The sequence below is a fragment of the Phocoena sinus genome, chromosome 11 (assembly GCF_008692025.1).
Source record: "Phocoena sinus isolate mPhoSin1 chromosome 11, mPhoSin1.pri, whole genome shotgun sequence".
Classification (NCBI taxonomy): Eukaryota; Metazoa; Chordata; class Mammalia; order Artiodactyla; family Phocoenidae; genus Phocoena; species Phocoena sinus.
This window is the reverse complement of record NC_045773.1, coordinates 100,316,774-100,340,087: the sequence shown is the minus strand read 5'-3', so window position 1 is coordinate 100,340,087 and position 23,314 is coordinate 100,316,774. Positions and strand designations below refer to the sequence as shown.

General features: G+C 47.6%; 1 protein-coding gene across 1 annotated transcript in view; it reads left to right on the top strand.

Annotated features, from left to right (window-relative positions):
• Positions 1-23,314, top strand: part of FARS2 (phenylalanyl-tRNA synthetase 2, mitochondrial) — a 388,891-nt gene that overhangs the window by 244,692 nt on the left and 120,885 nt on the right. Inside the window, exon 7 of the mRNA XM_032650151.1 lies at positions 4,748-4,899. Within this exon, the coding sequence (XP_032506042.1) occupies positions 4,748-4,899 (152 nt within the window). The remainder of the gene's footprint in view (positions 1-4,747; positions 4,900-23,314) is intronic.

Genomic DNA, 23,314 nt, shown 5'->3' with positions numbered 1-23,314 from the left:
AGGTTTCAACAAGCTGCTGGGAATCAGCTGTCTTAAGTTCTCCAGGTTAATTTTTTTTTTCTTTTTTTTTGCGGTACGTGGGCCTCTCACTGTTGGGGCCTCCCCCGTTGCGGAGCACAGGCTCCGGACACGCTGGCTCAGCGGCCATGGCTCACGGGCCCAGCTGCTCTGCGGCATGTGGGATCTTCCCGGACCAGGGCACGAACCCGTGTCCCCTGCATCGGCAGGCGGACTCCCAACCACTGCGCCACCAGGGAAGCCCCCAGGTTAATTTTTGTCGTTTTCCTCTGAACACTGGTAGGAGTCAGAAGGCCAGATCTGCGTGAACCTTGGCAAGTCCAAGTTCCCGGCCCTCACAGCACATCCAGTCCCTGTAAGAATGGGAACTCGCAGGGTGGAGATGACATAAGAGAAACAGGAACCAGGCGCAGCTCAACGCGGCCCTGCTCAGAGCACATACCATTTTCAGGTCAAATTTGGGGCCGGCGGTTAACAGACCTAGTTTCCCATTATGTATTTTTTTCATCTAGAGCCTCCATTCACTTACCGAAGGCATATGGGAGGAAAATATCCATCTCCCAGTAAACATGGTTACCTGGGAAAATTTATAATCGTCAAAGTACATGTGACCTCACTTCAAATACAGTGATGGCGTAAGGCTGTGAAGATACAGACAAGAAACTTAGTGGAAGATTTGAATGACTGTGCAAACCTTCAGCAAGTAGTTTACCTCTGAGAGGAGAACGAGAATTCAGAAGTGTGGCTGCCTCTGAAAAGGCTCAATCTTTTAACCTGAAAAAAGTGAATTAAGAAATGATGTCGTTGACAAGTTCTGAAGATGAGACAGAGACTAAATGGGGGCTAGAAGTTTTCTATTCTAGAGACCCTTCCTTCTTCCACGGTTACATTTACTTATTCATTTATCATTTTCCTAACAATTTTATTGAGCTGTAATTCACGTACTGTACAATTCACCCAATTAAACTGTGCACGTCACTCATCGTCAGTACATTCACTATGTGCGACCATCTCCGCAATCAACTTTAGAAAGTTATATCACCCCTAAAAGATAGTCTTTAATTTGTAGCATTTGTCTTCTGTGTCAGCCCTCTGCCAGTGCTCTGGGGTAGTGATCTGGGCTGCAGGACCTTCCCCCCTGCAATTATTTAACCAGAGGCGCAGACCAAATTTTACTTGAACAAAGGTTTCTGAGGCTTACTTTTTCCATTGTTTCTTAAGTTGAAGACCGTTATGTTCAGGCAGCGCCCTGAAACCTTGCTCTCCGTCCCTTACGTCCTAAAGAGAATGTGGGCCGCGTGCAGTGATAGAGTTCTCCCACCTGCCTACCCAGAGTAGCAGAAGCCATCCTTGTTTTTCTCATGTGTGGCAGCATGATTTGTTTTAAATAAATAACGCTTGAGCTTGAAAGTTAATTTGAGAGGACTCAAATCCTGTTTCTGCTCTTGAGTAGGTCAGTATGTATTTGGGGTCCATGGTACAGAAACATGGAAAGTTAATCCAATCCAAGGTTGCCGAAAGGGTTGTTCCACGCGATTTCCTTATGGAAATTCTTCGTTTCCTGTGAATCTTCAAATAGAACTGACATTCTGTCAAAAGATAAGAACAAATATGGGAAACTCCCTTAAAGTTTGGAAGAATGCTTAGAATTAGAACTTGGTGGGTCTCATGTGGTTTCTCGGTGAAGTAACAGAACAAAAGTTTCCTGAGTTTGAGCTGGGCCTCCCTCCGACCAGTGCAGTGTGCTCTTGGCGCTCAGTGAAACTAAGTAAGAATCAAAACAAATTGTTGGAACAGAGTGAGAAAATCTGTAAACATCAAGGCAGCATGAGTTAGAACAACCTGTATTGGTTAAGTACCAAACCTGGCAGCCAAATTCAAGAAGCAGTTTTTTATTACAGAATAAGTAGATGGAATTAAAGTAAGGGCTGTAAGGAAAGTAATTGGTGGTGCATAGTATTTTTATAGGAAAAACTGATTTTTAAGTTCATTGAGCTAAGAACACAAGCACATAGATGGTAAACAGACTGGAAGTGCTTATGAATCAAGATAATTAATCAAAAAGATAAATGAGTCATTTGCCAAGGAAATGTCATGGAAGGCACCAGAGGGATACATGTTAGATTTGGTCTTATTTACACAGTTTTTAATTGCGCTGGATAGACTTCTTCTGGAAACAGTACTAGAAGCTGAGCTGTTTCCCCTGAGCCCTTTGGGTTTTTGTTTGGGTTTTTTTTTGCGATACGCGGACCTCTCACTGTTGTGGCCTCTCCCGTTGCGGAGCACAGGCTCCGGACGCGCAGGCTCAGCAGCCATGGCTCACGGGCCCAGCCGCTTCGCGGCATGTGGGATCCTCCCAGACCGTGGACACGGTGGGAACAGTAAGAGTGAACGTGTCACAGGAGCACGCTGTGTGTTAGTGGGACGACCCACGGAAAGTGCCGGTGAGTCCCTGGCCCACCGCACCCATGGGTGGCAGCTGCCAGTAACATAATCACCATAAAAACCAAGGCGCAGGTGTGTGGTCTCGGAGGAGAAGCGTAGCCCGGAGCGGCTGCAGAGTCAGCCTTTGGCCACACTTAGCTGTGGCTAAAAGCTGAGTGGAAGTCACCTTGGTGTTTCCAGAACTCTGTGGAGAGCTTGACAGCACAAATACGTAAAGATTAAAACCCGAAAATCAATCAGGTAAGAGAAATGGAAGACAGATCGAGAAGCCCCACAATATGGAGAATCGCGGTCCTAGAAGAAGAGGACAGAGAAGTCGTGGCTGGAATTTTCCAACTTGGATGAGTACATGAACCCTCTGAGTGGAAGCACACGCTGAGTCCCGGGCAGAATACCCCAAGATAAATGCAGGCCCGACGTCATCAGAGCTGCCAGGATAAAGGTGAAGCCCTTCCACGCTGCCAGGGAGAAATGACAGATTCCCTGCGCAGAAGCAGCTCCGACCGACAGCAGACTTGTCGTCGTTGCTAACGGGTACAGAGAAGTATTTTCCAAGCGCTGAGGGCAGACAATGGTAAACCTACAATTTTGTGCTTTGCCGGATGATTCACGAGTGGGGATTTCAGCCATGTCGGTTCTGAGAGTTTGCTTCCCACATGCTTTCACTGGAAAAAGAAAACAAACAAAAAACGATGAAAAGATATTCACGTGCAAGAAAAGAAGTGAGAGAGAGGACGTTTCAGGAGCTGTGAAAGGCCTGCGGTTTGACCCTGCTTGCAAGTTCACAAGGAACCAGTCACCATTACTTTAAACTTGTTCCCACTTGTTAGCTTGAACTAGGTTTGCAGTACAATGGTCTGGGTTTTTCTCCTTTGTTTTTATGTATTTACCATAACATATACCATGTATTTTTTAACGTCTTGGGGCCTGTACTCTGGCTGACTGCACTATCACGTTGACCAACATGTTCTCGGGTTCCTGACACCAGTGCCCAGTCGGGTCCCTCCTCCCGTGTCTGTCATCGAAGAGGCGATTTCATGCTAATTCTTGGCAACCCCTGCCTCTTATTGAATACTCCTGAATCTCCACGTTCCTTAAGTGGAAAAGGAAAAGCGCTGTGTAACCACCCAACTGCCACCATCTCGCAATGTTACATTAACCCGCGTATTATTTATCACAGGATCTTGACTCCAAGAAAACAGGGTGTTTCTCAGGAGCTGTGGTACTTTGTCAGGAGCACCTGGGTGGTAGCTTTAATATGTTCGTTTGAAATGTGTGTTCTGAACCGATGCTTTTGACAACTTTATTGGTATTTCAAGTTGAATAATCATTTATGTTTGAGTACTTGGCTCTTCAGAGGTTTTGCCGTTTAAAAAGTTTTATATTTTTCTAATCAGTGATTCACCAGGGGGTTTACGGTGATACCAGGCTTGGTGTAAGTCAATTTATAAACTTGTTCTCCTAACAGATTGGAAGATATTTCCTTAGTTGTATGGATTTCATAGTTATGTAATGAAACGTTTAATGAAACATTTTTTATTGTGGCGGTAACTTACATCACAGCTATCTTATATATATGTGTGTGTTTGTAATATATAAATATGTATTTGTGATGTACATGTTTAAGCCATGTAAACAAATGTGGTAACTTCTAAAAATATATGTATCTAATATAATGAACTAGTTAGTGAGCCCCAATAAACTGGAAAATATGGGATAAAATGGGGGAATGGCTACCTTTGTGTCTATCACATCCTTAGAAGCATAATTTGAAAAATAACCCCCTATATAATTAATAATTAGAAGTACTCCCTTAATAATTAGAAATACTAACAAATAATGACATTACTAATTGAAATATCAATTTTGACAAGCCCTTACTTATTTCTCTATAAAAACAGCTTCCTGAAAGTATCACAGAAGTTAATGAATTGCTTGTTAATTAAATGTGGACTTTTCTCCTCTAGTATTCAAATGGAAAAAAACTGAAATATGATATATTCAAATTGCTTTATACCAAATTGAGCATTAATGGCAGTGTGAGTATAATACATGGTAGTGTTACACATGAGAGTGATAAGAATCTATAATATTCATAATGGAATTTGCTAATTTTGAATACTGACTTATCTTTTAAGTTCATTTTGTTCCTGAAAATTCAAGCGCTGAAATAATGTCTTGCCAGCATTTTCTAACTAGCCCACGTGAAACTTGCCATGAAAAACTTAAACGTTGTCATCCAACTAACTAATCAATCTCTTTTTTTCTTCTCTCATTTTGTTAGCCTCTCAGCAGATACCCTGCTGTGATCAACGACATCTCATTCTGGTTACCTCGCGAGAACTACACAGAGAACGATTTCTATGACTTAGTCCGAACAATTGGAGGAGACCTGGTGGAAAAAGTTGATCTTATAGACAAGTTTGAACATCCAAAGTAAGTAAGAAACTTTCTGAGTTTATCCTTTTTTATTTACGTGTGGCAAATGGCGTGTGGAAGTATGTTATAAAGTGTTGCTGCAACCTAGTGCTTAAGATACAAATGTATTCGGAATTTATAGCTAACATTCAGCATACCAGTACTTTCTGAAAATCTTTCTAAAATACATGTTTAATCTTTCCTGCCTTAGTAGACAAAGGATATGAAACAGAAGGTTTTAAATAATCTTGGAGCTGTTTGGTATTGTTTTGGGAAGTGATCTCTTACCATATCACATTCCAAGTACCAAGGAAATGAGGCAGAAAGAGCAGTTTGTGGAGAAAAAGCTGTTTTGTTAGTCTCTCACTGAATATTTATTAAGCACTTAGCACACGCCAAGACCTGTATTATGTCCTAGGAGTTAAATGTGAATCTAGAAGTGTGCTCAAGGACTCGGGGAAACGACATCCCATGAGCTCTTGCGTGTTTCTCTGTTTATACCTAGATGACAGCTTGGCTGGATATAAAATCCTTGGCTCACCCATTTTTTGGTGAGGGTCTTGTAAGTGTAGCTCAGTTGTCTTCTCAAGTTTAACTTGATTTAAAGAAATCTGAGGCCGGGCTTGATTGTTTTCCTCTTCTTCCTAAAAGATTCTTTATCTTTAAAGTTTAATAGCAGGACCCCTCTCAGTGTTGACCTGCCCTCCCTGGGGTGTAAATCCTTGTCTCTCTCTAATCAGATTTGGCTCCACCTGGGTCTTAGGGAATTTTTCTTGAATCATGTCTGTAAGGATCTCTTTCTTCTCACCCCTCCCTTGGGGGTCCAGACATGCGTGCCCCGCCCCTCTTTATCTGACTCCTCTGCCTGCTGCTGTTTTCTCTCTAACGTTTTAAAACTCTCTCCCGCCACTTCCTTTTGGGTGCTTCCCCATTGTTACCCTCTCTGCCCACCTCCCTACGCTGGGTCTTCTGTGGCCTCTTCTTGCCCACACTCCATTTCCATCTTCAGTTCCTTTGTTTCCCCTCCTTTTCTGAGGTCTTCAAGCTCGCATTTCAATTCTCCCTGTTTTCTTCCTGTCTCTGACCGGGGTCATTTCTGCTTTGTGATTTTTCCTTCTTAAACAAATTGCTTCATTTGGTTTTTAAAATTCACTGCAAAATATTTGGCCAGAAGTTTCATGTGCTCCAAAGGCAACATTTTTCCGTGACTTCCCCGTCGGTAAGTTTTCTGCCATTTTTATCTTTTTTCCATATTTTGATTGATGCGTCAGTGGAGTGCGTGTGGTTGCCTTTTTGTCACTCATACTTGAATGCATTGGATTTTCGGAACCAGCTCTTCGCACAAGGTTCGGGGCTGAGGTGGGGCTGGCGTGGTGGGAGGGGCTAAGGCCGTCACTCAGGACTGCTGTTTCACAACTGTAAGGCGTTTTTTTCCCTCCACCGCCAAAAACCAACCTCTCTTTAAATATGACTCATTCATCTCTTAGGTTCTTCGTGGAGTTCTGCCTCCTGCCCCAAATCTGCACTTGTTACACACAGATTTACCTTTGTTTACCCGTTTTGACCCTTGTTGGTGATGTAGACGTTGCACTTTAAACTGGAACCCTTGGCTCTGAAGAAGTATTTATGCTGGTGTTTTCTGAGATCTGCCTATCTGTTCCTTCTCTTCACTTCCTCCCATTTGGCTTCTACTTGGTTTCAGCTGCTTTGGCAGATTTTAAATATATTTTGGAGCTTGCAGATGATATCTGTCTGCTAACTTTACAGAAAATAGACTCTGTGGGGTAGCCCGGGGCCCTGGCGCAGTGGAGAACCTGCCCAGCGCCTGAACTGTCTTACTAAGGGGCTAGGATGGCAGTAAGGTTCCTGTGGCAGAGATTCCTAGTTATCTCTCAACATCCCACCCCCCGTTATAAAAATATATAACTTTGATTTTTATCTAACCAACCTAGCCAACTAAAAGTCTACACTTCTGAGCTTCCTCTACAGCAAAGTGTATCTATGTAGCTGAGTTTAGCCAGTGATTTATAAGTAGAAGGTTTTAGTGGCATTTCCAGAAGTTTCCTTAAAAACTGGGTTGAGGCTGTCCTTTACCTTTCTTCTACCTGGATGTGGATGTAACGGCTGGTACCTTGGCAGCCATTCTGGACCATGGTGTGACCTTGGCAGTGGAAGCTGTGTGTGGGGAACAACAGCACAGAAGTTGCCTGGGTCTCTGACACTGGGGAGTCGATTCAGTCTTAGACTTTCACAAGAGAGAGAAGTATCTTGTTTAAGCCACTATTTTTCAGATCTTCGTTACGGACAACCAAAGGTAAACCTTGCTCTTACAGCCCTGAGGAAAAGGACATACTTGAGGAAAACAATACATTATTTAGTAATGGTGGCCCACTGCATACTGACTCTCAGGAAATATCTAGGGCAGGGGGTGGCAGACCTTTTCTGTTGAAGGCCGGATGGTAAATACAAGGGGCAGGCCATAAACAAATTTACCCACTGATTCTTGAGTGCCTGTGTTATAGGAAACATTGGCTTCACTGGGGGCACAAGGCAAGATCCCAGTTCTTACGGAGCCAGATAACATAGGAGAAATGAACTTAGCAACAAAAAGCATGAGGTACAATAAGTTTGGTTAAACCTCATCAAGACCTGCCTGCTCTCTTGCACGTAATTGAGGCTCAGTAACTTTCATCGACTTGAAATGGGAGGCCCGTGTCTAGGGCTGTAGATTCAGAGGGAAGAGGCCATCGGTCTGGGGAGAGTTACCCAGGAGCCAGGATAGCGGGCCCTGTGTGTCTGTCTCCTCTCTGACACCTTGTGAATGACACGTCCCCAGTCCTGACTGTGATTGTGAGTCAGCGCTCTTTAGTGGAAACGTTCAATTTCTGTAAAAACAACTCTGGGTTGTTAGGCTGTTTTGTTGCCGTGACAGAGTCCCTCATGGTGGCCTCTTCAGGACAGAGGGGATTTATTCAGGATACACCTGCGTCAGGGCTGGAAAGCTACTCAGAACCGAGGCAGGTCTGAGACCAGAGACCTTCTGCATCTGGGCCCCTGGCTCTGTCCCTGTCCTCGCCCCTCCTGGCCAGTGTCTGCGTCCTCCGTCCCCTCCGCCACCCCCCAGCCCAAGTTACACGCACATTTATGTCTCCGCCCCTTGCTGCCTTGGCCAAAGTCTTTTCTGGCCCATCCCCTCCACTGTCCCAGTACCAGTTCCGAGAGGAAGCAGCCTGATTAACTGAGCAAAGCGTCATCCCCCTTGCTGGGCAGAGCCCTTTGCACCAGGCTGTTCCTGAGGTCTGGGCAGGCTGCGGAGAAGCCACTGTTGGTTCCAGAGCCCGTTGTTGGTCTAGTCAGGGGCCACCATAAACCGCCCGGCCCCGCTTTCTGGACACGAAGCCAGAGGCCGAGCATCTTCAGCCAGAAGGGTTCGCTGGACAGTTTTCAGGACAAACACGGGAGCACTGCCTTCCTCCTCCCCGTGTGGGACTCGGTACCGCTCCTGCCTGCTGGCTCAGTCATGTCTTGTACTCTTCACTTGCTCTTAAACTTCTCCAGGCTGTTCCACTTGAGGGACACACCTTGGGGGCTGAGGACACAGTAACTCCCTCCACCCTCCCTCAGGGTTTATATTATTGGAAGGAGGCTCACATCCTGATGCTCGGTGGATACTTAATAATCCTCCTTCATTCCTTGAAGGAGCTTTTATTAGATGACTAGGAATGGCTTATGGCACTGGAAGGGGAGGCGGTGTAGTCTGAGGAAAGAGCTCAGGGTTCAGAGTCAGAAGCCTTGATCCCTGACCCCTCACATCCTAGGTGTCTGGGACTGGGGCTCCCTGAGCCTCAGGGTCCCCACCTGCCAACTTAAGATGAGCACGAATATCGTCTTTAAGTGGTAGCCGCAGACACAAGATGAGCCTATCTATGTGAATGCTTTGAAAATCGCACAAAGTTCTAAAAAAATTGCTAGGTGTTCGAGTATAAATCAGTGACTTTCACGGTCAACCTGTGTTGTTTTTTTAAAATAAGGAGTGACCTCAGTAGAGCGAGTCAGCTGCGGTTTGGCAGTCATTACAGATGATGGGGAAGCTCTGATACTAGACGGAAGAGAATGAGACTTCACATAATGCTGTCATCTGAAACGGTGCCTGGTGTTCCTGCAACTTGAGGAGTAAATTTTTAAGCAAAACAAAATAAAAATACTTTGTGCAGTGGCACAGACACCGGCCAGCAGGGCTCTATAGTCCACGGGACCATTCTCTGGGTTGTATGTTGGGAAAACGCTACGGGCAGTGGCAGGTGGACTGACATCTCTGGTCTGCATCTCTGGTCTTGTTTCTTTAGACAGAGCCGAGTAAGTGCACTTATTGGAACTAAAAGATTGGCCAGCAATGAGAAGCCAACTCCAGTGAATCTTGGGAGAGCTCGTCAGAAATGGCGTCCCCCTTGAAATTGACAGCATGCGGTGCTGAGGAGACGGCATCAGAACTCTCCTGTCTCCTTGCTCTTCCTTCATTGTTACTGCAGGGCTGGTGGCATGAGTATCAGAACTTCTGTTGTTGTGGTTCCGACAGCCCGGAAGGCAGTTCTAAGAAGACTATTTTTGGCCTGATATTTCTTTTTCCCGATCCCGTCCCTACCCTCCTTCCCCAGGCCTTCTTTTTAAAGCAGCCCACGAGGTGTGCGCTTTATTGTGATCACAGAGTAGCCGTGCTGGCCACCAGCATGAGACGCGTTAAAACACAATTAGTTTAGTCCCCAAACTCCCTGTTCGGCCTTGTCCCCCGGGACCTCGCCATTTGCGGAAGGGTTCTTCGGGATCACCCGCAGGCTGCCCGGGTCCCAGAGGAGCAGGTCTGCACAGAGGAGGGAGGGAGCAAAGCACCTGCTTGATGCTGGTGAGACTGGGCCAGAGGCCAGGCGCCCGGTGAACGCGTCCTCAGTGACCTGCTGTGTCACTGCACACCTCTGTGGAAACTAACCCGGAAGCCACTCTTTCCTCTTGAGCTTGCAGTGAGCAGTTTTCGGGGGGGTCCTCTGGCTGTGTCTCCGCGTGGCATCCTGTGTGCCTTTTTGTAGCGTGGAGACTGCACGCCCTCTTTCCAAGATGCCAGGTGAGAGCGCCTCGCGCCCCTTGACGGTGGCCTGTCCGCCCTCACAGTGCTGATCAGAGTGGAGCAAGTGGGGACAAGCCCCGAGGGCAGCACGCGGGATGGGAAGTCTCCGATCTGCTGGCGGAAGTGGGGTGGGGGCCCACCATCTGGGGCAATTATGAGAAAGGCTTTCAATCATTTGGGGTCTTCAGAGTTTTTAACCCAGTTCGCAGGGTCACTTCTTTCCACGGGCTGCCACCCAAATGTACGCCCGGAGACAGCCATGGGAGTCAGCCCTCCCCCGCCCTCCCTCACCGTCTGTCCCCGTGTCTGTCACCTCACTCTTCACGGCCCACGGAGGCTTGGCCCCGAATGTACTGCAGCCCTCAGAGTTAGTCGTGTTGTCCTGGCGACCAAGAGACGCATGAACCCAAATACAGCCTGACGCTGTGCGAGCTCAGAATTGTGCCTAGTGCCCCCACACAGTTATCCTCAGTAGAGATTTGGGGGCCGAGTCTCTACAGGTGGGCCTGCATTTGTAAGGATGTCTCAGGGGCACACAGGTGAGGCCTGTGTGGGAGAGTCTTCAAAACTTCAGATCTCTGAGTGGCAGAGGTGCCCTGGTGGACCTGGGCCTCACCTGGCTGGTGTCCTGAGTGAGAATCGAGCCTTTTCTGCCACCAGCGCCTCTGGGCGGGGGCAGCACACAGTCCGGGACCGCGACTCCCACCGCAAGCAGGCGGGGGCGGCACCGTGCAGCAGCCCCAGTGTCTCCTGGGCGACTTATTTTCCTTAACTTGGTCAAGCTGAGGCTCAAGCAGCAGCCAGGAGGTGTACCAAAGAAGGCAGGGGGCGGCCACGTGTGGGTTGAGGGGTCCCTCCGGGGGAAGGACCAGCGATGCGCACTGGTGGGCCCAGTGGTACCCACCGTCTAGGGTGTCTGTCTTAGGGACTTGGTAGAGGGCCGAGCAGTCAGTAGCACGGGGAGGTGTGAGGCGGGGCAGAGGAGCCAGGCTTCGGGGCAGCCATCCAGCCACGAGTGGAGTGGAGCCCGGCTCAGGCTGTCTCGGAGGGCCGTGGGGGCCACTTTCTGGGGTGCAAGCCCCGGGCGTTGCGCCACGGCCACCAGCAGGGCCGCCTGGATGGTCTGCTGGGAGCTGCTGGCCCAGGGCTCCAGCTGGTCTCCGCATCAGAGTTGGGATCGGGGTCTGAGTCTGAACGAGGCAGAATCTGAGACCCGGTGCTGGGGGGACATGGGGAGCAGTGCAGTTAGAAAACCGAGGAGCGCAGCAGGTCCTTTACAGGCGCGTCCTCCTGTGCTTGTTTTGTTTCGTTTTAATAGTCCGTAGCTTCACTGTGGCCTGTTTATTCAAGTGTAGTTAGGGGCCAGGGAGGGTGTTTTCATCGTGGGAATTTGATCGGGATCTAGTGAGGAAAGAGCAAGGTAGAATGTTCTGTGAGATTTACACGAGGAGAGAAGGGCGCCTCAAGGCAACGTGGTACAAGGAGGGCATCCCCGTCTCAGTGGGGCCGCTCGTGACGGTGAGAGGATGGGTCAGACGCCGAGGACATGAACGAAGGAACCTCTGTTCCGATGTCACGGTGGTCACCACCCACCTGCTCACACGGGTCTCCGTCTCCAACAGAGCCCCCTCAGGGTCTTCTGGAAGCCCCAGAGGGCGTGTCGTGTGTGTTCACCAACAACCCTACTCCACTGAACGCGGCGACGGCTCTCATCAGGTCCCCAGGGTTTCCGGCCGGGCGTCGCCGGTCCTGCCACTTCCCCAGCAGGCACACTGTTGAACTTCAGAGCCCCGTGGTGTCCTGTGTGTTCCAGGCTTGTGCACAGCGGAGTCCGGTCACGCTTGTCACCTCTGCCTGAGCCCCATCTTCCCACCTGCCTCGTAGGGCCCCTCCCGCACGTCCTCCCCTCGGCTTCTCCCTTCAGGTAACACATCAGACAAAGGCTGGGGATTCCAGGTTGGACCTGGCGAAGTCTCGTTTACACTAACATCTTTTCCACGCGAGCGCTGTTCGGAAACGAGGACAAAATCAGCAAAATGCCAGTTGCCTTAATGACTATTCTGTAAGATGTCTCACGTGTGTCCTGCTTCTCAGAGGAGACAGAACCTCACAAAGTGTTTGGGTCTGTGTTTGACAGGTGTGGCTACTTTTCTTAGCCTTCACTTGCTCCTGAAAGAGACAGTAGTAAGATGAGGAGAGAGGAAACTAGGAATGAAAATTAAGCAGGTGAAATATTTGTACAAGAGATGGCAGCCGTGGGCTAGACATTTACACAAAATTTTACTGGAATAAATAATCACTGAGCCCAGCTTTCATTAAATATGGTAATTTCTCCTAGATCATCCGTCCAGTCACGCACCCGGTATGCAGTTTTTGAAATTCTGTGGTGATGGTAGAATGAGTATTTCTAACACATTCTTCTGTTTTAGCAGTTGCCATATCGCATTGCATTTATCCACTTTTCCACCCTTGCACTGTGAATTAGTGTCAAGCACTGGGTCTTGAACTTTCTACTATCTTTGGGTTTTAGAACATAGTAACCACACTCACTTAAAAGATCTTAGTGAATGAATGATGAAGAAAAAGAAAGAACATTCATACATTACGTCATATTTTCTCAGGATATAACAGACATCCCTTTCCATGTAGACCAAAAAGACACCCCAGTTGGTAACATTTTCTGGTCGAGTGACCGGAATTCTTTCCTATCAGTTATGATGGTTTCTTACAGGAGAGAAAAGTGGGGTGAGGACTGATACGTAGGAACAGGAATTAGGTTTCAATAAGTTGGGTTCTGAGTAAACGGCTGGTTTAAAAATAGTGCAGTTTGGACCAAATGTTCAGATAGAGAAAAGGAAGGAAAGAAAAGGGGGAAAAGGTGTTTTTAAGAAGGTTGGTCGTATCCTATATAAAATATATTTTAAAGCTCTGAGCTCCCAGGATCAGGAAACTGGGGGTGTTGGAAGTATGCAGATTATCCATGGTTACCTAGAAAACCCTTTTCTCATTGGAAGAGGGGAGATCACAAGGCAGGATAGAAATTCAAGGAATCAAATTGTAATGTGTTTATATGTATGTTTGTTTGCCACAAGGTGATGAGCGAGGAAACTTTCTGAAGGAAGGTAACATGAAAGGGAGAAAAAAGCTGTCTGCACAGGGAAGGCAGAGAAGCTTTCGATCTCCTGAAAGTGGAGTTTCCAAACCAGTATGTGCCGAAGCTGTCCTGTCCAGAGTCACAGGAGTAGTGGACCCCGGCATCCTTTTCTGGAAGCAGCTTCTGCCCCCCGCGTATGCAGCCTTGATAGGGCAGCTTCCACGCTGGTCCGGTAGGTCTCTGCCCCTTGGCCCAGTTGACTGGTCCAGGGGTGAGCACCTAACAAAGCTGGGCAAATGGGCCTCTTCTCGGTCTTGTTTGGGTGGAAAACCAAAGAGAGCTTTTAAGCTGTAAGTGGTCTTCCTGGGAGCCATCTCTGGCCGTGTTTCCCAAGGTGCGCAGAGAGAGAGGGAAGGAAGTGGCAGAGTAGAGATGGGAGGTGGAGGGAAGATGCTGGCGAGGTGGAGTCCCTCGTCCCACCGTGTGCTGGGGCCCAGCTGCACCGGCCCTTCCCACAGTCCTTCCTCAGACTCCATAAGCCAGCGCAACTCCCCTGTCCCTTAAGCTCTTGGGACGTGGGCTTCCATTCCTGGAGACCAAATGAGTTCCAGTCACTTTGGGCCCTGGAAGAGGGCAAGAAGGCAGAGGAAACAGGCTGAAGCCATCAGCTTCCTTGTCAGAGAACTTAGAGCAGCACAGAGATGAGCTGCAGCTGGCCTCGGTCTCCAAACGTCTCTATTCGGTATGAGTTTTAAATGGTTCTTTTCCTCTGAGCTGGAGTGGCTAAAAATTAATGTTCTCTTGGTGTGACGCGCTCGTTCCAGGGGACATGCGTTGCACACTTACCCTGGGGGAGGCACCGTGCTATCTGTGATACTCATCGCCCGGAAATACCAAATCGATTTTTAGAAATGAGCTCCTGTCCTCAAGGCGCTCACAGTCTGAGAGGAGGTCGGTGCAGATAGATATCCGCAGTCAGTGTGCAGTCAGAGGCCTTGGATGAGCGATGCACCACCGTGATTTCAAAGAAGGGCAGCGCCTTACTTTGCCTTAAATGCTCAAGAAACTTTCACAGATCATGGTTCAGCTGAATCTTGAAGGCAAACAGGACTTAGATATGGAAGGGGCCAAGGCCGAACAGACAGCTTGCGCAAAGACAGGAAGACAGAGATGGGAGAGGAGTTCAGAGTGGCTGGCGTGCAGGCACACGGGGGGTGAGGATGAACCGAGAGTTTGTAAGGGGTCAGATCATAAAGGCCTTGAATTCCCTTATAAAAACGTGGACTTATCTGGTCGAGCTCGTGGGGAGTCACTGAGCTGGTCCAGCTACTTGCAGTTCACAAAGGATTATCTGTCTTTCCTGTGGCCACCGTGTTGGCCAGGGGTGAGGTGGGTCCTAGGAAAAGATGTGGAAGCACACGTGTGCAGTCTGAGTGAGAGAAGATGCGTTCTCGCCGAGACGGTGGCAGGAGCCTTGTGGGAAGAAGCTGGCTGGTGGGGGAGATATTTAGGAGTTAGGATCCCCGGGAAAGGTGGGCTGTTGCAGGGAGAGAGCACGGGCCCAGAAGGAAATACAGCTCCCAGGACCTGGACCCGTGTGACTAGGAGGATGGAGGTTGATGATGCCATAAGGAGCAGGTGGGGGGAGCAGTCTTTCAGGGAGATTATTTGGTGCCTTTGAGCTTCTTGGCTTGAGGTGGGGCACACAGGAAAGTTGACCTAAGAGCCCCCGAGGGGGGGCCAGTATTAGAATACATACTCGGGAGTTGGAGCATTGGGCGTGACTGGGACCCCAGAAAGTTCTAGAACAGGAGAAGAGGTGGATGAGAGGAGAGCCCCAGGGAAGGCTTAGGGGATGGGAGAGAGGGAGAGAGAGTGAGGGAGGGGCTCAGCAGGGTGACCCAGGACCTCCAGGTGGAGAAGCAGCGGCTGGGGGCGGAGCGCGGTGATGGGGTCCAGCCAGCGGGCACCAAGGCCACACGGATCGGCCTTTAGAAAGTTCAGTTCCAGAAAATACTTTGGATAATCATACTTCTTCCCCTTTCCTCCCATCGTGGCTTCACTTATATTTATTCCACAAATGTTAGTAATTAGAGAATGCTTGATTTCATGGATATACACCGAGGGTTGATTTATCACAGAGCAAACAAGTTGTCCCAACTCTGCTGCCTAGACCTGCCTCTTCAGAGCTGTGTGTCTGGCAGTTTTCACTTGGAGTGATGCTGTAGGGAAGTTTCACTTTTCTGTCCCTTACCTGTTCCTGTTTTCCCTCCCTGTATGGTTCATTTAAAGGATGGACTAGGACAGCTGTAGGGCCTCGTCCAGGCCCTCTGAAAAGCAGGATGTGGTGATTAGAGACCGGCTCCGCACACAGGGGCGGCCCGCTTAATACAAGCCTCATTAGATTCATTCATGGGGTGTAGCCGATGTATCAACTCAGGAGAGGATGTGGCCTGAAAATTAGGACCTAAACATGAATAGGATTTAGGATTTAAACGATACTTTGAGCAGCATTTCTTAAAATGGCACATGGAGGAAACACTCCTTAATATCACATATACTTCCCATTGGTTTTGTGTGGCAGGGGTCTGTTCACCCGCTGGGGGGGGCTTGCAGTCCACCTGGGGGACAGAAGTGCAGTACAGTCCAACGCAGGCGCAGTTCTAGAGGTCAGACCTGACCTGCACTCACCTCTCAGCCCAAAAACAGCCTTCCCAAAATGAGAGGAAGCAAGCACGGCAAGCAGAGTGAGGAACATATTGCGAGGAAAACAGAGACTTGATTATATTTAGAATGTTATTTTTCTGACCTAGATTAAATCAATGGATACCTATACATTGCACTTCTCCGTTTCAGGATTCCTCCTGCAAGAGAACCGATTTAAATATGAATCCCAAATAATGTTATCTCGTTTCTGATGCAGGAATATATCTGGCAATATTCAGCAGATCAAACTCCTGAGAAGCCTGGTCTGATTAGAAGCTATTCTCGGCATTGTTTAAGTAAAGGAGATCAGTAGAGATATTCAAGATGGAAAAGTCCTAATAGTTAGTAGGAAACCAAAATTCAAGGTCTCTCCAACCTTCAAAGCAGAGCAAGTGTTTCTCAGGAAACGAACGTGTCTTAGAGATTGCAGCGGGGCCCCCGGACAGTGGTGCCCCCTCCTTCACGCTCCACACCTGGTGTGGACCCCCCTCCCTGCCTGGACATCACCCTGCAGGCAGCTTTACGTGGCCAGTGGCTGGACCAGGTGCAGGTTGAAATTGGACTCTGTAACATATGACCCGATTTACACATTTATATATTGTAATCACACTGTTTAGCTATTTTATTTTATTTTATTTTTATTTTAATAATATCAGTTTATTCTTTTTTTGTTTGTTTGATGTGAACCATTTTTAAAATCTTTATTGAATTTGTTATAATATTGCTTCTGTTTTATGTTTTGGTTTTTTTGCCACGAGGCATATGGGATCTTAGCTCCCCGATCAGGGATCGAACCCGCACCCCTGCGTTGGAAGGCAAAGTCCTAACCACTGGACCGCCAGGGAAGTCCCTGTTTAACTATTTTAAATAATACTTTTACTTAGGTTTCCTGCTTGCAATACAAGGGGGATTGTTTTTTTCGTTTAGCTCATGCTGTAATGTAAAAATGGCAAGGCAGTTGTTGTACTCATAATTGCAAATTTGTTTAATTAAAATTACATTCAGTTGTGCTGACACACTTTTAAGCAACTGTGAAAAATAGCTATTATGATCTGTTGGTATGCTGCCTTGAGTGACTAATAATTTTAGTTAGAAGGAGGTTTTAGTTCTTTATCATCACCAAACTTGAACATTAAAGTTTGAGTGAAACAGTATCAATAATTTTAAACCTTTATATTTGTTTATCAGTTGGGCCCTTGCATTATGTTTTTAAAATCAGTTTCTCACCCTATCCCCCAATAAAGATAAGGGAGTTTTATCTGTTAAGTATCACATGGGAGTGTTCTATGGAAAAATAGATCCAAACAGTCCATAGCAGATGTAAGGGGAGCCTGTCTTCACAAGTGTTACTTGCTCTCCTGAGGTTGGGTCATGGTTTCTGGAGCTCAGTTGATCTGCAATGGCTACACGATGTGGTTTTGTCATATTCTGTCTTATTTCTTATAAGTCCTGAGAGGAATGGACTGCATGGTCACTCAGGGCTGGCGGGCCTTCACGGAGCAGCGCACTGGCCCTGGAGCCTGCCCCAGCTACAGGTCCTGGCTTTGTCAGCTGGTGGCTGTGGGACTTTGAGCAAGTTCCTTTCTCTCTCTGAGTTTCTTTGTCTTTACGATGGAATTAAGGTTAGAACCTACCTTAAACGTTATTTTGCAGGGCCTGGCACCTACGTATACAGAATTAACTACTGTCGGTGGTGGTGATGAGATCCTAGTGGCGAGTTTCTTCTGGGAGAAACTAATTGTAATTGAATGTAAGCACTCACTACACACCCAGAGCAGCAGAGCTTCCAGCTAGAAGGCTTGCGTGTTACATTTACCATAGTTAAGCTCGTACTCAAAAGAGGCGTACAGCTGCTTGATGAAAATAAACAACAAAGTCGCTTTCTTGAGGTCTAATTGTTTTGGATAGGAAGAGAAGAAAAGAAGGCAGAGGATATTTTGAAAGAAAAAAAGTGTGATGGGGTTTAAGATCTGAGAAGGAATTGTTTTAATACCTTAAGAAAAGGTGGCAATGTACTTTTTTTTTTCTGAGCACAGTAAATGCTTTAGGCTGTAAGCGGTTTGATATTATTGGTAGAGGAAATGGGAAGAAACAACAGAATTGGACTCTGCAGCCAGCACATCTGTTTGCAGGGGGCTATCTCATGAGACTTCCATTCTGGACAAGCCCTGCGTCTGTGATTCTCAGGGTTTTGATTCTGGACAGAAGTCTGCCCCGTAGAGTCTTAAATTCCACAGGGATCCTGCACAAGACAGCCGTGTTCTGACCTGGAGTTCAGTGAGCAGCTGATTTGATGATATAAGCGATGACCAAATAGTTGCCGTCAGTGTCCATGAAACGGGGAGATCAGTCATTTTTAGGAGATGATGCTCCCTTGCCATCATCTGTTGGTGTTTTAGAATCTATCTCACGGTAGAATAATTTCCAGAGCACATCGACCATTAGATGTCTTTTAAAATAGCATTGTTGGGCTTCCCTGGTGGCGCAGTGGTTGAGAGTCCACCTGCGGATGCAGGGGACACGGGTTCGTGCCCCGGTCCGGGAAGATCCCACATGCCGCGGAGTGGCTGGGCCCGTGAGCCATGGCCGCTGAGCCTGTGCGTCTCCGCAACGGGAGAGGCCACAACAGTGAGAGGCCCGTAAAAATAAATAAATAAAATACAATACAATAAAATAGCATTGTTACACTAATTTACAAGAAGCATTGTGGCCTGAGCACGAGACTTATTCAGGAGCCCCGAGGGCACGGGGCACGGGGCACGGCCTGCAGAGCCCGTGCACTGCAGGATAAAGTCCTAGTCCTCAAGACATTTCTCTAGCGTCCCTGTGCCATCAGTCGATGGGCTGTCAGTGTTCTCACCCAGCTTCTCTCTCATCTGGACGAGCCACTGGTTCCTCACCTAAAAACTTGGTGTCATAACCCTACCTTAAAAGCAGCATTGTAAAGTCTAAAATGCAATGAAGTTCGTAAAAGTACATCCAAATACTGTTTAAAGCAGAATGATTGAATTTTAAATTTTAACACGTGTCCTGCAGCCTTCTTTGTGGCTGCGGACATATTCCCAGTGCCTGGTGCTCTGTGTGTCGTGTGTCCTGTCATGGGAGTTATCACGTAATGTAACCGGAAGCCATATTGTTCTCAGTCATTATTTGGAATTTGCATATGAAATGTTAACGATGTTTGTACTCTGCACTTAACTCCTGAAGATTTGCACTCATCTGGGAATCCCATCAGGTGTGTTCAGAATATCTTTGGGGATTTTCAGGAATGAAAAGTAGATTGATTCTTCTTGCTTAGGTAGAGTGAACTGGTTCAGAGTTTATCAGACCGTTTGCATAAATGCCCCGTAGGAAACTCTGAGGTGCCTGGGAAAGGCCACATTGTCTTGTAAATTGGGGAATCAGACCTACCTTCCTGTCTTCTTTACTAGACATCTGGTTCTTTATTTGCAAATGATTCAGTGAGAGAAGTGCCAGTGAGGCCCCTGAGGTGCAGGGCCTTGAGAAGGTGTCTGTGTACTTGCAGATTTCACTGACTGACAGGCAGGGTCCTCGAGAACCAGCCTGTCACTCACCGTTACCGACGTGGTCGGCGCCCCTACACTGGCGTCTGCAGCTGCGCATTTGCTGCTTCAGGTCTGGGCGTCCGGCTAGAACACGGAGGTCTTCGAAGGCTCACCTGCTTTCTTCTCCTTGTTCTGAGCAGAGTGTCCAAGGGTCACATACTTCCCTAAGGTAAGGTGTCTCTAATCAACAGTCAACCCTCAAATACTCTGGAGGGTTTTGAATAATCCTTTTTTTTAAAAATCATGCTCCATTTTGCTGCTATCTGCTTCACTCTTGGACTAAGTTTTTAAAGGTTGTATCCCCAAGGTAATGTTGAACTTTTTCATGAGTGTGTGTCTTTCAAGTCTTTTTCCTATAATCCTATGTGGGCAATTTAATTAGGGTGTGTGCGTGTGTGTGTGCGTGTGTGTGTGTGTGCGTGTGTGTGTGTGTGTGCGTGTGTGTGCGCGCACAGACGCAGGGACTATGGAGTACCTGTTCTGTATGAGCTACTGTATTATATGCTGGTACAGTGGGAGGACTGAGGCTCAGAGAGTCTGAGTCGCTGGCCTGAGGTCACACAGCTGTTAAGTGGTCATGGCAAGACTTAAAGAAGACACATCAGCTCCCACTGTGCTTCCGATCCTGCAGGTCCACCAAATCAAACCTGGGCATTGGCCGTCTCCCACCCCTCCCCCCGCATCGGATGAAACACCTGAATCTTATTTTTCCAGGTCATTGTAATAGACCCGAGGCCTGGCTTGCTCACATAGTAACTAACAACAGAGGTTTCATGCAGAGGCTTCTAACAGCAGAGGCTTCGTGACCAGAGCAGCTGGGGACAGGCCACCTCCTCTTCCTGTTGGAAGGGGCGCGGTGAGGAGGGCAGACAGCCCTTTCAGAAGATTGTCCTTATTTTCACAACCCCATTCTTCTCCCTGGCGCTCTTCATCCCCACAGTGGTGTGTCATCGCAGAGTCGCGAGCAGGGGGCACGCCAGCAGCTCTGCCCCACGGGGTCTCTGTGACTGAGCTGTCCATTGGATTTTGCACGTCAACAGCCTAAGGAGAGCACACTCCCAGGCTCTGTTCCCTTGATGCCGAGGGCAGGGAATGAAACGCAGGACTGATGATACCCAGGGAACTAATTCAGAAGATGCTTCCCTATCCACCGTGGCTACCACACACACCAAGCCTGGGTTACCAGGTACCAGAGTTCAAATACACAGGCTGCCAGGCAAACACCTCCACGATGCAACTCAAGGATGACTCTCTTTAGGGAACCTTTCATGATACCCCTGTCCTCTGAGGAGAGCTGTTTATCTTTGGTGTGCATCGTACCTACGTGTCTGTCACTAACACTGTGGTGCACTTAGCGTTTTCATCTCTCACTAGACTAGACCCTCGAGGGCTGGAATCTTGTCGTCCTGGTCTGTCATCCTCAGTGCTTACCATAATGGTTGGACATTTAGTAAATATCCATTAAGTGAATAAAAGTCCCTTAGCCAAAGTCTTATGCTAATACTACCAATACATGCATACGTATGTGTATAAATGCATATGTGTGGATAACATGCATATATATAATACATATTTTAGACACCTGCATAGAAAACTATAAATGTAGAACAGTACAGGCTTAAGCTTGAACTATAACTGAGCCAGGACATTCCATGTGTAGTGTGCTCCTGGATCATGTAAATCCCTGGTACGACTTTCTTTTCAGTCACTTGTCCATTGTTTAAGCTTTCTGATTATTCGGAGTAAGGACTACTGATGGTTTACTCCAAGATAAAACTTTTATTCTGAAAATAATATTTTCACTTTAAAAACCTTTTGGAATATCTGAGATCATTCTTTACCCATCTAAAGCAGTAACTGAGGGTTGATGTAATATATCCTGTGTTTGCCCCTGTGTGTGGAATCTAACCTAGCACCTCTGGAAGAAGAATGGAAGAGGGTTTCTTTAAATGTCAAAAAAAAGAAAATAGAACTTCCTCCTGTGCAACTCTCTCCAGCTTCTGTCTGACCTTGGATGCCTGCTCTCCAGGACGAGATGAGAGAGTAATTTACACAGCTGTAAACAACGTAAAGGAAGCCGGCTTTGGGGTGCATTGTGCTGTGTGGGTGCTTGTCATTGAGTCCAGCGTGCCGGAGGGCAGCACAGAAGGATGGGGCCCGTGGTAAGCTCACCGGACGCATCAAACCCTCCGCAGCCCAGTTCACGTCTTCAGAAGTCTGTCTGTGTCCTCGTGATACTCACCCGGCAGCCTTGATGGGCACATCCACCCTGGCTCTGGTGGGGTCTGGCCCTGCAACACAGAGCATCTTGACCTGAGCATGGCTTCATCCCAGAGAGATGGGATCGAAGAAAATGCCATTATGAGCTCAGAACATGAGCTTCAGTAAAAAGAAACAAAAGTGGCTTTTTAAAGAAATGTTTATTTTAGGCTAATTAAGGAAATAAATAGCCCCACTCTAAGAAAAACTCTTAACTCCCTTATGATCTACCTTCACGCACACAAAAATTTTCTTCCAGGAGGAGGGAGCAAATGTACGTGGGTGAGACAAAGAATCAAAATAATAATCCAGCTTTAATCAAAACCCCTTGTTACAGCATTCCCTCTGAAAATGATTTCTAATCAATGAGTGCTACCACAGCGCTTACATGTGTTTCACTCTGAGCTGTGATTAGAAACAAGATGTGAGATCAGAGGGGCAGAAAAGGAGGATAAGAAGGAAAAAATCTAACCTAGGTGCTGATATGCACAGGCTGTGGGCTATTTCATAAGCATGGAGGCTGCTCCAGGTGGGGATGTCAACATCCGTTCATCCCCTGGTAAACACGTCCCCGCTCTTTGGGGCAGCATCGGTGATGGCCGCCGATGCCCTGCTACACAAAGGTGAGGCAACCAGCTGGCTCTCGTGAAAGCATTCGTTCTGGCAGCAGGGAGGCGTTTGGGTCGCTAGACCACCTTCTCGCCCGGTGTCCAGGAGGTCGGGGGCCAGCTTGGTACACAGTCTCCAGCCCACGCAATAGTTGAACCTGGTCTTTATTAGTCCAAGAAGCGACACAGGGGCCTGGGAAAGGGAAGTAAAAGACTTGGAACAATTCTACCTGTGAAAGGAAAACGCGAGAAGAGGCGAGGGGTGAGTAGGTGGCGGTGGGGTGATTGAGAAGGCGAGGACCACGCAGTTTCTGTCAAGGAGACAGGAGGTCTGTGGCCCCAGGTGCTTGCGGGCTGAGAACAAGCGCCCGAACTCTTAAGAACATACGAGGAAAGTATGATGAAAACACGTGCACCCGGAGAAGCGGAAGCCTTCTTTATGGTGACAGTCACCTGCGGGGCAGTGGTGGGCAGGGAAGGTTGTCCCCATTTGTCAGCGAGACAGGAGCCCTCTGCCCACGGTCACAGCACAACCCCTTCCTTTCGTTGAGAGGGGCCAGTCGTGTATATTGGTTCCTTTTAGCCCTTGTCTCAAATAGCCAGAAGGATGTCAGCAGGTCTACCCGTGTGATCTTGGTTGCTCAGCCACGTGATTGCCTTGGAAGCATTCTCGCCCAGCGATGCTCTCCCCAGAGAAAAGCCTGGACGCGCCAGGGTTTGACCCTCCAGTTTTAACTCAGCGTCAATGGCTAGCTCACGTGATGACCTGCATTCCCACTCCCAGTAGGTAATAATATAGTTTTTAAATTTTTTACCCTCTGAAAAAGGACTGAAAGAAGCTAAAATGAATGACAGGTTTATTTTAGTGATCGTCCTCTGAATATGTTTACAAATGGGAATGGCTACAAACTCAGGCCATCTTAATGAAAATAGACTCAATAAACCCTTAGTTGACTCAGATCTTAGGATTCTGAAGCAGCGATACTTAGGCACGGAACAGCGCTTCACTGAACGTCTTTGCAGTAAAACTGACTGACTTGGATAAGATGTCCTTCCCACCTTCAAAGAGGCTTAACTTCTT